Here is a 12,980-nt window from a genome sequence, read left to right on the forward strand (position 1 = left end):
GGGGCAGATGCACATTTTCAGGTTTCTCCAGAAATATTTGATTGGGTTCAATCCCAGGCTGTGGCTGGGCCACTCAAGGACATTCACAGAGTTGTCTATAAGCCACTCTTGCTGTGTGCTTAGGTTCATTGTCCTGTTGGAAGGTGAACCTTCTGCCCAGTCTGAGGTTCTGAATGCTCTGGACTGGGTTTTCATTAAGGCTATCTCAATATTCACTGAGCTTTTCTTCTACTCTGACGAGTCCCTCAGTCACTGCCGCTGAAAAACAGCCCCACGGCATGAGGCTGCTACCAGCACACTTTACTCTTGGGATGGTACTGTGCAGGTGATGAGCGGTGTTTGGTTTCCTTCAAACATTATGCTTAAAATTGAGGTTCATCTGACCAGATAATCTTGTTTCTCAGAGTCTGAGGGTCCTTTAGGTGCTTTTTTGCAAATTCCAAGTGTGTTTTCATGTGTCTTAACTGAAGAGAGGATTTTGGCCACACCGCCATAAAGCACAGATCGGTTGAGTGCTGCAGTGATGTTTGTCTTTCTGTAGATTTCTCCTATCTCCACATATGATCATGGTGCTCAACTAGCGTGACCATCAGCTTTTTGTTCATCACACTAACCAAAGCCCTTCTCCATCAGTTGCTCAGTTTGGCCAGGAGGCCAGCTCTTGGAAGAGTCCTGGTTGTTTCAAACTTCTTCCATTAAGGGTAACAGAGACTACATGCTTCTTTGACCCTTCAATGAAGCAGATTTTTTTTCTGAACTCTTCAACAGATGTGTGGCTTGACACAAACCTGTTTCTGAGCTCTACAGGCAGTTCTTTTGACCTCAGGGCTTGGTTTTTGCTCTGATATGCATTATCAGCTGTTAGACCTTTTAAGACGTGTGTGCCTTTCCAAATCATACCCATTCAATTGAATTTGCCACAGGTTAACTTCACTTGAGGTGCAGTAGCATTTACAAGCAATAAATACATTTCAACTGTCACAGATAAGGGTATGAGTACTTATGCAATGGAATCATTTACATTTTTTATTTTTAATAAATTTGCAGAGATGTTAAAAAACTGTTTTTTGCTTTAGAATTATGGTGTATGGAGTGTAGATTGATGTGGAGAAAAAGTAATTTAAAGCAGTTTATCATAAGGCAGCAACATAACAAAATGTGAAAAAAATGACTGCAAGACACTGTGTATATATATATATATATATATATATATATATATATATATGTATGTGTGTGTGTGTATGTATATATATATGCCTCGCGATTGTTTTATATATATATATATATTAGATGTCCAAGAAAGCGCGCACAGAGCACTCCCTTTATAATCACTAAAAAGCTGTCACTCATTTCTGTTAAAATCAATGAAGCTCTCTACAAAGCACAATGAATCTTTTATTTACATTGTCTATATTTTGTTATAATGACAGGATCCGTGAGCTTGCTTAACTCAGCACTATTTTGTGTGTGAGTGGATTCTGACTAACTGAAACACCTCGAATTGGCCATTGCGATATGTCTGTGATTGGCCACAATACTCAATGCTGCAAAAACACGTTGTAAATAGAAACCTTTGAAGCTCTCCAGAGTGCAAATAAATACACACTGGAATCTGCCCTGATGCAGCTGCCTCTTACACTCGTTTTGTTGTTTATGCTTATTGTGTTATTAAAGTTATGTTTGGCAGTTCCCGCCTCCTCCTTCCATGTGTCTTGAAATTTGTTACATACATACATACTGTATATGTATGCAACAAAGTTCATGTGTGTGTGTGTATATATATATATATACACACACACACACACACACACACACACACATTTACCTTAAATCATCCTGAAGACCCATTTTTTAAGTCTTGCAACCCTCGGGTTTGAAAACCACTGGTATATACTGTCATAAGTCTGGGGTTAGTAAGTTTTTTAAAAGAAATTAATTTATATTCAGCAAAGACACATTAAATAAAGACTTTTAATTTGTTACAAAAAATCTATTTAAAATAAATGCTGTTTTTCAGGTCTTTATCTAAAACAAATAATCTAGAAAAAATGCATCACGATTTCCACAAAAATATTAAGCTGCCATCGATAATAATAAAAAATGTGAAACTGAAGAAGGGTTATTATCGAAAACATTTTGTTAATTGAAATAAAGCTGAGATAAAACAAAATATAAAGTTGAAGCACTAAAATTACTAACTGGAAATAAATAAAAACTAAAACTGAATTAAAATGGGGAAAAAAACTAAAAGAACAATAATAGGAATGACAAAAGCATTTAACAAAACTACAAAATATTAAACTAAAATTAAAATATACAAATAAAAAAGTTAATTCAAAATATTTAGAACAACTATGCCAGTATACAAATACTTCTAAAATAACACTGCACTGAGGACTGGAGAAATGGCTTCTGAAAATTACATTTTAAAAGATATTAAAATTGTAATAACTATTTCACAATATTACTGTTTTCACTGTATTTTTGATCCAATAAATGCAGCCTTGGTGAGCATAAGAGACTTCTTTTAAAAACAATTAAAGTTACCGACCCCAAACTTTCGAACAGTATACTGTTTTAATTAGTATTTATTAAGAACAGTTTCTGTAAGCTTATTGTTCAGGTAACCTTGAGGAATGCGTCAAAGCGTGACTGATCTCCTACGAGGTGGGCCAGGTAGGAAACAAAGCAGAAGCCTTTCTCATAGGGCGTTTCATTGTAGGTATCATCAGGATCGACACCTGCAATGAAAAGACACAGAGGCAGTTACTACCAATTCTTTACAATTCGCAATAAAAATAAAGTTATGTGAGACTGCCATCTTTTTTCTGCTTACAATGTCAAATTAAACACAATAATCTAGTGATGACCAACCTGGTTCAATCTTAACCCGTAGTTTATTGAGAGGATGGTCCTCTCCAGTGTTGTCCATGTGTTGACGTAGAAGAGCTTTACCAGTGGCTGCCTCCAGACATGTATAAGCCTCTCCTGAGAATGAAATGGCACTTTTTAACGAATTCTTTATTAGTGAAATATTAAGGGTCAAATAACGTATGGCTTACCATACAGCTCCCTGCAAAGCCTGCGCTGAGCGTACATGGTGAAACCCTCGTTCAGCCAGAAATCACTCCAGGTGGCGTTGGTGACGAGGTTTCCAAACCAGCTGTGGCAGATCTCGTGTACAATGACGTCAGCGAGAGAACGATCGCCGGCCAGCAGACAGGGTGTGACAAAGGTCAGGCAGGGGTTCTCCATCCCACCGAAAGGGAAGGATGGCGGCATGAACAGCACATCATATCTAAACAGTTACACAATTCAAAAACACATGTCTACTGTAATGTAATAATTATGTAGTTCACTGAAGCTGTTCAAAAGAAGCATATCCCACCTTCCCCAAACGTAGGGTCCAAACAGTTTCTCTCCCACAGACAGGAACTCTTCGATCACATTATCATACTCCTGCTTGGCTGCCTGCAGTAAACAAGGCTCGGTCCAGACACGTGTCCTGAAAATGCAGTTAAAAGTGTTTATTATAATAATCATCATTTTTATTTAAATACTTACTTTATAATAGGGTCCACATATAATGTTAGTAGAGTATTTTTGCACTAAAAGCACATATAATTGAGTTTTTACATGAACATTTTCAACAACTCCAGCTTAGCTTGGTCTGTTTTTGGCCAATTAACTCTTTTATTCCAAATGAGCAATAAAGACATTTTATGCCTTAAGATGTAACTTCTTTATGGTAGAAGATTTGGGATTTTTTTTTTTTTACCTGGGTCCCACCTCAGCAGACTGCAGGTCCCCTACTGCCAGAGCTACCAGGTAAGCTGGAATGGGACGTTCCATGGTGAACAGGAAAGCGCTGTCTGCTTGCCTCTGTTCCCATTTACTAGCGCTCATAACTGCTGTGAAGCCATCAGGGACCTGATCATAAGAGTGAGGAGTGAGGAACATCAAAGAAAGAAGCTACTGTGTTTATGAGACCGTTCAAAGTGCAATGATAAGAAATCAATCGTGTAGGCTGAACTGGATCTGATCATTTTTGTGCTTCTTTCTTTCTTGAGAATCTGATGTGAGCCTATTGCTGACGATATATATAAAAAATAGTTTATGAAATCCAAAATAACTATTGACCAATAATACATTTTAAAGATGTTTTTGACCAACCTCATTTTATAATATATTATTTACTTATACATTGCAATTATTATATACTGTTCAACAATTTGGGGTCTGTAAGATTGTTTTTTTTAATATTTTTGAAAGAAGTCTATGCTCACCAAGGTTGGATTTATTTGATCAAAAATACATTACATTTTGTAACAGCAATGTTTTTAAATCTTATTACATTTTAAAATAAATAACTATTTTAATATATATATATTTAATATATCCAATCAACTCCTGAATATTAAAATCAAATCCCACCCTCCTAATTGAACACGTTGTTCCTAATTTATCATCTTTCTCTTGGAAAGACATGAGATTTTATAATTGGGATGCAAACTATAATGTCTGTAACTCTGTATCTTGTTTATATCTGTAAATCTGACCGGCCCAAAGGCCTCACCTGAACTGTTGCTGAGTAGGTGCTCTTGACTGCTGGAGTATCAAAGCAAGGGAAGAAGGAGCGGTTGAGAACAGCCTGGCCTTGAGTAAAAACATAAGGCTTGAGCTTTCCCGCAGTCTGCTCTGGTTCCAGCCAACACACCTATAAGAAGATACATGCGTTTGGTGAGACATTACCTGCACAACAGCCGAGTAAGTGCTCTTTGTCATGGGTGTATGGAAGCCGGGAAACAGGCTGCGGTTCAGGACAGGGAACCCAGATGTCTACAAGAATGGCAGTGTCTTCTCAGCCATCTGCACTGGGTCCAGCCATGACATCTACAGAGAAGTGATGCACGCTTGCTTGTACAATAAATGAATGACTCTGGCATTATCAGTGCTGATCTGAAGACCGAAAGTGACTAAAGGCTGCTTAGAGAACAAGTTCAGAAAGAGAAACCAAAGTATTCTTCCTCCTAGGTCTCATGACACTTCAACAAGTTTCAGTTTTGATCACAATGAAATGCTCAGGCAGTTGTGAACCATCAAGATGGGAATTAATGTGAACAAAAAATATTAAAAGCAGCTTGCATGCTTACCCCTGGTCCATCAGAAGCTGTATATTTGATTGCAAGTTGAAGTTTGTCATCTGAGTTGAAAGGCGTTGGGAACTTCACGACCAGTGTTGTCCCATAACTGGTGAAGTCTCGAATCAAAAATGCTGTTGAGGTCCAGTCACGCGAATTATGACTGAATGTGATCTCATGCACAGACAGTGTTGGATGAATATCCAGCTGTAACTCACTCTGACTATCCTGAGTGCACTGCAGCTGTATTGTTTCGGTAGCTGATATGGTTTTCCGCTCAAAGTCCACTTTAAGATCGAGATGAAAATGTTCTATTTTAAACAGGCGGAAACTAGAGGAGGTAGCGACGTCTTCGGCTTTGTCTGAATACAGCGTAAAAGTTGTATCCATTGTACTACAGAGTGGCCGGTAAACGGCGGCCAGTCTGTTCCTGCACTCACGAATGACAAGTGCACGGTGATAAAACAATCGAAGCGCTGGAAGCTAATCGTTATCGCATGTGGATGGGGTTTACGCTATACTTTTCGGCGTTATTGCAGCGCAGTGTTGTTTGTCGTAAAGACATGACAGGTGACCAATAAGAAAAAACAGTTTCACACATACTGAAATGTTACTACTTAAAACTATTATCTGTTATTCATATAAATGAATACAAAATGCCCGTCTTTGTCAAGTGGGCACCAGGGCTCAGATAGTCAAATTCTCTTTTAAAGCCACTTTCAAATCTCAGGACTTTGTCTTATTGTATACATTTTATATTACAATGAATGTACAGTATTTAAAATATATTAATTAAAAGGATTGGTATCTCACATTCGAATGAAACTCCTCCCCACCAATTTTTATAAAACGTGAAAGAAATTCATAATTCAGTAAACGGTGATAATGCAGTAATCACCGTGATAGGCTGATCCACAACAGCGGTGAGAAATGTAACAGTTGCCACGTGACAACCCCGTACCTACTTTAGCTGTCTGAACGTTCTCGAATATTTAAATGGATACTGATTTTTTTCATGAAGAAACCATACTATAAACAAATCTGTCTAATATAATGGTTACCCTTTATAATTGCGCGGTTTCAGTGTCGTGTTTTTCATCCAATTCTTGATTTTCAAGAATGATTCTGTGATCATGTCACTAAAATCATTGTGAGGTGATTTAATAAGTTTAAAATATTTCAGAAGATGTTTTATTGCACCAATCAGCATTTATCATCTGGAAATTTATATTTGTTTTTAGAGCAACCATTTACAGTGAGTCACCATATATACAAGTCACTGTAATAACTAATCAGAAAGAACATTGATTACATCATATGGACAAACAATCTTTATTCCTATAACTTTATTTTTGACACACACTAACCAAATAACATTACAAAATACTTAGTAACAAATTAGATTTAATTTCATCGAACAAAAAAAATCAATAGGTAAGTTAATCTATACATACTCTCTCTCTCTCTCTCTCTCTCTATATATATATAAAAACTATAAAACACTTCTAAAAATTGTCTTTCACAGTAATACTCTCAAAAATTTTGGGACAAGGCATTTCATAGAAAATGATGACTGTCTTGACATATCCCTATTTTTGTTCGATGTTAAAAAAAAGTCTATACTTTAATCTATCAGCCTTTAATCCATCAGTTTAATAAATTATTGAATAAATAGGGCTGTTGTCAGAAGGGTGTCCATGGTTTCACACCTGGCTGGCAACCTCAGAGTCATCCTCATACAACCTGTCTGGAGTCCTCAGAATGACCCGTTTCTGGGATACCTGGAGGAGCAAAACAAGAAGAAAAGCGGTCAGTCCATAGGGAAATTTGTTTGCACTGGTTTCTAGTAACCCTTGACTGTTGATAGTCTTAATATGAAATGAAACTCAGGAGTGACTGCACAATCTGCCGCTCTGTGGTGTTGTCTGAAGGTGTCATAAATCTGGCCTGGGTTACACAACAGCTGCTGGGTCTTAAATCATGGAGCACACACACAGTGTATTCTTACAACTAGAAAGGCCATTATGGAATGGATTAGATTGTATGTGCAGAATTTTATGACATTTTATCCCAATATTTTCTAAACTACAGAGTCAGTGTGTTAAAGCATAGATTAACAGGACAGGAGACAAGTGTCTTTCATTTAGCTAAAGTTTCTCAGATAATAAGATATTTGAGTAGTAGTCTTTAAGACTAAATCCAGCTGCCTCTGAAACACATGACTCTGTAAATCATTGCATGACAAGATATTGGAATGAAACAAATGTGTCTCGGGCAGTGCGGATGTTCCCACATATAATCTAAAGATCTTCAAAGGGACGATCCGAAACCAAATGACTAAATTAACCAACCAAATGCATCTGCAAGTTTGTGGTTTTGAATTCCTGTGGTATCTGTAAAGATTAAAAATTAGTGAATATGTGTAATCTCATTGCACAACCCAAATTCTTGATTTTACTTGAATCCTGAAGGCATTCGTACTCCAACCTAAATTTATTCAGCAGGGAATTTTCAATAATTTGTTATGTGACTTGTTGGTACATGTATACTGCATTCTTTAGGTGTCTGATTGCGCATTTTGACTGTAGTGTAAATTACCTGACTCCCACGCAAATAACACTGGCACCCACGGTATGTTTTGAGAAACAGTTTCTGTATGAGAATGATTTAAATCAGTAGTTCTCAAATGATGCGTCGCAACTCAAATATATGTTCTGATTGGGCCATAGAAAATTGTGTCTGAACATGCCTACTTTCATACGATATGGTAGGTGAAAAACAGTATATGAACAGAGTAGTATGTCTGAATTCATAGAATTCGAAAAATACAGATGACCTACTACTTCTGCCTACTACTTCTTATTACTATTCAGTCTGTTAATATGTTTCTATATTGTTAGGCTTATAAAATACAAGTTCTTATAAGTTCTTTTTTATTTCATTGTTTAATTGTGTATAATAAACAATTTTGATGCTGTTTTACGGCACCAAATCTAGGTCCCGAAGAAAAACTACTGACATAGTCTGCTGAATATAATTTTTTATGGTAATGGAGAACTTCAGTTTACTAGTATTCCAATTAGTAATGGATTCAAGTGAAAAGCATTAGGTCTTTGGGAATCATCCTTCTGACATCATAACAAAGGACTTTAGTTTGATGAGTGACACCACAGCGTATGCTCAGGTTTACTGATGTATTCTTGCCACCTTATGTACGATTAAATTCAGTGCCAAGCAATGGGAAAAAAAGAAGTTAACAAAGACACCTATCAGTTTCAGCTGGGAACATGCCAACTATCAAAATGTTGCTTGAGGAGATACTAAAGTTGGAGTAGAAGTGCATTGGCCAAACAACTTATCTGGCTTTCTCTAGAGAAATAAAGGAGCTAATGGGCCGTGTCGCTATCACCGTTTCCTTACGTCCAATCAAGCTTTTGTCCCTGAGAAATGGAATGCTCATCTACATATCAAGTTCCCACAGTGTAGTCACCGAAAGCTTGAATGGAAATAAACAGCAGAACAACCTTGACTGCATGTTTTCCCACTAGACTGTTGTGTTAATGGGAAAGTTCATGACCGTGAGGAATGCTTTGAGTGGAATGAAAACCTGTGTGTGACAATACAAATAAACTCAAAGTAAGCAAATGATCCATCTGATGAAGTATTTGTGGCATTTGGTGCAGAGTATGTGAGTGGAATGGAGTATGTAATTACACACCACTGCACAATTGTAATTGCACCCAGTTACCGTTCTTTTAAAACATGTGTTTTAATATTATGATATATTAGGAGAAATCATGTTTGCAGTTTCTGTACTGTTGTGAGGATGATGTGTTAGTATGATGTTATAATTCAGGGGTCTCCAACCAGTCCTGCAGACTTCAGCTCCAACACACCAGTCTATAATTATCAAGTAGCCCTGAATACCTTGATTAGCTTGTTCATGTGTGTTTGATTGGGGTTAGAGCGGTTAGAGCTTAAATCTGCAGAACGGTAGCTCTCCAGGAGCAGGGTTGGAAATCCCTCATACCATTTTTGTAAATTATGTAAAGTTCCTACGTCACAGCTTCCATGATTTTTCCAGTTGTTTGTGGTTATAGATAAAATGTTTATGATTTTACATAGATTTCACTCACGAACAGCAATTTCTAACAATTAAGTATATTTTAGCATAATAAGAATACATATTCACTATAGAAATGTCCATGACTGCCTAAAGGCTGGGACACACCAAGCTGATCCTATGAACTCCAGTGACATTTCCAGCAAAGCACAATTTTAAAATTCCCTGATATTTCCAGTTTATCCATGACCGTGGGAAACCTGACAGACTACACATCTGAGAAGAGAGAGTGACGTGTTACCCATCATTAGATTTTATTTCCTTATACTGTATGACAGAGCAACTCTTCTTTAATTTTCTGTAATTCAAAATTTTTTTTTTAAGTTGTATAAAACATTTTTTCACAGTAAATCTGTAGTCATTCATACTCTGTCATTAATTTTCATTTAACATTTTTGTTTTTGATCATGTTTCCAACTAAATTTCACAAATTCAAATAAGAAATGTTTCTTGAGCACCAAATCAGCATATTAGAATGCTTTCCGAAGGACCATGTGACACTGAAGCCTGGAATAAGGCTTTGCTGTCACTAAATTTGCATTTTAAAACATTAAAATAGAAAAAAAAAAATTTTTTTTAATTGTAATCATATTTAACATTATTACTGTTTTTATTTTTGATCAAGTAAATGCAGCCATGTTGAACATTAGAGACTTCTTTAAAAACATTTAAAAACTCTTACAGTCCCCAAACTTTTGAACAGTAGTGTGCACTGATTTACAGCATTGTGTTGTAATGTCTCTGGGCAACCATAAACAACAAAATGACAATTTTGAGTTGTGAGTGGTTTGCTATTGTGCCATTCCCTAAACTAATTCCAATCAAAAGCTCTTTTATATCTGAACACCACACCTTGATCCAGTAGTGATCTCACTTTGACGCAGCAAGAGCACCAAGCAAACCTTTCCCTGTTCCTCAGGCAGGCCTGGGCAGTGCGTAACTGATCTGCCTTTTCTGGAAATTCCTCTCCCAACAGACTGATACTTCACAGAAATGTGATACAGCTCTATTCTATTTCATAAAGAGCCAAGATAGTTACACATTTGGAGCTTTTCCTTTCTCTTTGCAGGTCAATAAATTTTCCGCACATTTATTCTGAGTGACTGAGAGGAACAGCTATTTACCTGCTGTTCCTGGAAACGGTGGTGCTGGGAAAGCGAAAGTGGGGACTCTGGGATGCGGAGCGTGTCCTGCCTGTTCCGGTCCAGTGAGTGCGGTCGGAGTTGGTTGCGCTGGTGCCATGATTTGAGTTCCTCTGACACCACCTGCCGTGGCAGGCCTCGGCTAGGATGGTGAGAATACTCTCTCAGCGAAGGAGCCCGTGACAGTTTCACGTGGGCGGGTAACAACCTGCAACTTCGCTGCTGGGAAGGCATAGCCTCGCTATAGTAGTACTCATAGTGACCATTAGAAGAATAAACAGGCGAAGGGGCCTGGTGGCTTATGTACAACCTCCCACTGTCCCTTTCCAAGGGGTGACCCCATCCGTCCTCCACGTACCCCCTGGAAAAACTCGGTGAGGACTGGTACTGAGGGTTCTTGTAGAAGTGGGTAGGGGAGCATCTTTGTGGTACATGGCTGTCATTGAGACTGGCATATTGGTATCCGTACTGGGGTTGGTAGGGCCACGGAAGTTCCCCAGGGTGCTCCTGGCAGGGCGAGTTGGCATAGGACTGCACAGAGTGCTCTGAGTTGCTGTCCTCAGAACTAGAGTAGTACAAAGGGTTTCCAACATTTAGACTTAAAGAAGAGTATTCTGATGGTGTCACCGCAAAGTCTGTCAATCGTTTCCTGGGGCCCCTTGAGCGCCCACGTTCCCGCTCAGGATCATAAGGGTTGGATTCAGTGTTGGGAGCTCTGTTATAATGAGAAATGAATGGATTTGTCAAGATTTGAGATGGCCATAATATCCATAAAACATAAAACAATATCCATGATCTGAAGTGTACACTACCGCTCAAAAGTTAGGGGTCAGTATGATTAAAAAAAAAAAAGAAATTAATATTTTTATCCAAAAAATATTAAGTGACAGAAAAGACATTTATAATATTATAAATTACAATAAATGTTGTTCTTTTTATTCATCAAAGAACCCTGAAAAATAAATGTATCTGGGTTTCCACAAAAATATTAAGCAGCACAACTGTTTTCAACATTTATGATAATAATAAATATTTCTTGAGCACCAAATCAAAATTATTTTTTTAAGGATCATGTGACACTGATGACTGAAGTAATGGCTGATAAAAATTCAGCTTTGCCATCAAAGGAAGTAACATTATAACATATATTAAAACTGTTAAAACAAAGTTTTTTTAATTGTAATAATATTTCACAATATTACTGTTTTTATCTATTTTGATCATAACAATGCAACATACTGTATATGGGTTATAATTATTTTACATATCATTTTTTATTAAATAAATTAAAAAAATAATAAATAAGGGTTTTTAAGACCGCTTTTACAAACAGGAAGAAAAAAAACATACCGTCCGCAAACTTCAGAATGGTAGCGTATGTACAAGGTTTGTGTGTAAACTGAGATCAAACCTAAGGGTATGTCTCCTGCGCAGGTGCATCTCTGGAGTGGAGGGTGCGCTGCAGGACTGTGTGTGTTTCAGGGCAGCATGGGTGGGTATTTGCAGTGGTATCCCGGCATCCTCAAGACAAACCTCCAGAGGAGGCAACGTGGGGGTAACAGCAGGACTACTGTGCGATGAAAAACAAAAACACTTCCTTTTACAATTATGAAGACAAAACCGAAACAGTACAGCTGTAGTTTTATGACGTGCTCTACTGAAAACAATACATCTGTTCCATAAATCAACTTTGAGATGTATGGCTTAAAGGGATAGTTCACCTAAAAATGAAAATTACCCCATGATTTACTCACCTTCAAGCCATCCTAGATGTATTTGACATTCTTCTTTCAGACGAATACAATCGGACTTACATTAAAAAACATCCTGGCTCTTCCAAGCTTTATAATAATGGGAGTGGATGGTAGCCCAAAATTTAAATTCCAAAAAAATGAACCAATCCATTATAAAACAAGTCTACACGGCTCAGGGGGGTTAATAAAGGCCTTCTGAAGCGACGCGATGCATTTGTGTAAGAAAAATATTCATATTTAGAATTTTATAAACCTTAATCTCTAGCTTCCGCTAACTGTCGTACACGCATTCATGAGAGCGTGGCGTCCAGCGGATGACGTAGCACGTAGGCAAACGCGGTGACGAGCGCGTGATAATAATAAATATTTCTTGAGCACCAAATCAAAATTATTTTTTTAAGGATCATGTGACACTGATGACTGAAGTAATGGCTGATAAAAATTCAGCTTTGCCATCAAAGGAAGTAACATTATAACATATATTAAAACTGTTAAAACAAAGTTTTTTTAATTGTAATAATATTTCACAATATTACTGTTTTTATCTATTTTGATCATAACAATGCAACATACTGTATATGGGTTATAATTATTTTACATATCATTTTTTATTAAATAAATTAAAAAAATAATAAATAAGGGTTTTTAAGACCGCTTTTACAAACAGGAAGAAAAAAAACATACCGTCCGCAAACTTCAGAATGGTAGCGTATGTACAAGGTTTGTGTGTAAACTGAGATCAAACCTAAGGGTATGTCTCCTGCGCAGGTGCATCTCTGGAGTGGAGGGTGCGCTGCAGGACTGTGTGTGTTTCAGGGCA

General features: G+C 37.3%; 2 protein-coding genes across 2 annotated transcripts in view; both read right to left on the reverse strand.

The window, feature by feature from the left end:
- Positions 1 to 5,718, reverse strand: part of LOC107600956 (aminopeptidase B-like) — a 7,945-nt gene extending 2,227 nt beyond the window's left edge. Inside the window, exons 1-7 of the mRNA XM_016292987.1 lie at positions 5,154 to 5,718; positions 4,577 to 4,717; positions 3,779 to 3,930; positions 3,389 to 3,505; positions 3,063 to 3,298; positions 2,875 to 2,988; positions 2,629 to 2,741 (exon numbers count right to left, since the gene is read on the reverse strand). Coding sequence (XP_016148473.1) covers positions 2,629 to 2,741; positions 2,875 to 2,988; positions 3,063 to 3,298; positions 3,389 to 3,505; positions 3,779 to 3,930; positions 4,577 to 4,717; positions 5,154 to 5,531 — 1,251 coding nt within the window. The 5' untranslated portion in view covers positions 5,532 to 5,718. The remainder of the gene's footprint in view (positions 1 to 2,628; positions 2,742 to 2,874; positions 2,989 to 3,062; positions 3,299 to 3,388; positions 3,506 to 3,778; positions 3,931 to 4,576; positions 4,718 to 5,153) is intronic.
- Positions 5,719 to 6,591: 873 nt separating this feature from the next.
- inavab (innate immunity activator b) overlaps positions 6,592 to 12,980 on the reverse strand; it is a 22,407-nt gene continuing 16,018 nt past the window's right edge. The window contains exons 9-10 of the mRNA XM_016293327.1: positions 10,389 to 11,121; positions 6,592 to 6,922 (exon numbers count right to left, since the gene is read on the reverse strand). Coding sequence (XP_016148813.1) covers positions 6,845 to 6,922; positions 10,389 to 11,121 — 811 coding nt within the window. The 3' untranslated portion in view covers positions 6,592 to 6,844. The remainder of the gene's footprint in view (positions 6,923 to 10,388; positions 11,122 to 12,980) is intronic.

The sequence above is a fragment of the Sinocyclocheilus grahami genome, unplaced genomic scaffold (assembly GCF_001515645.1).
Source record: "Sinocyclocheilus grahami isolate Dianchi unplaced genomic scaffold, SAMN03320097.WGS_v1.1 scaffold2.1, whole genome shotgun sequence".
Classification (NCBI taxonomy): Eukaryota; Metazoa; Chordata; class Actinopteri; order Cypriniformes; family Cyprinidae; genus Sinocyclocheilus; species Sinocyclocheilus grahami.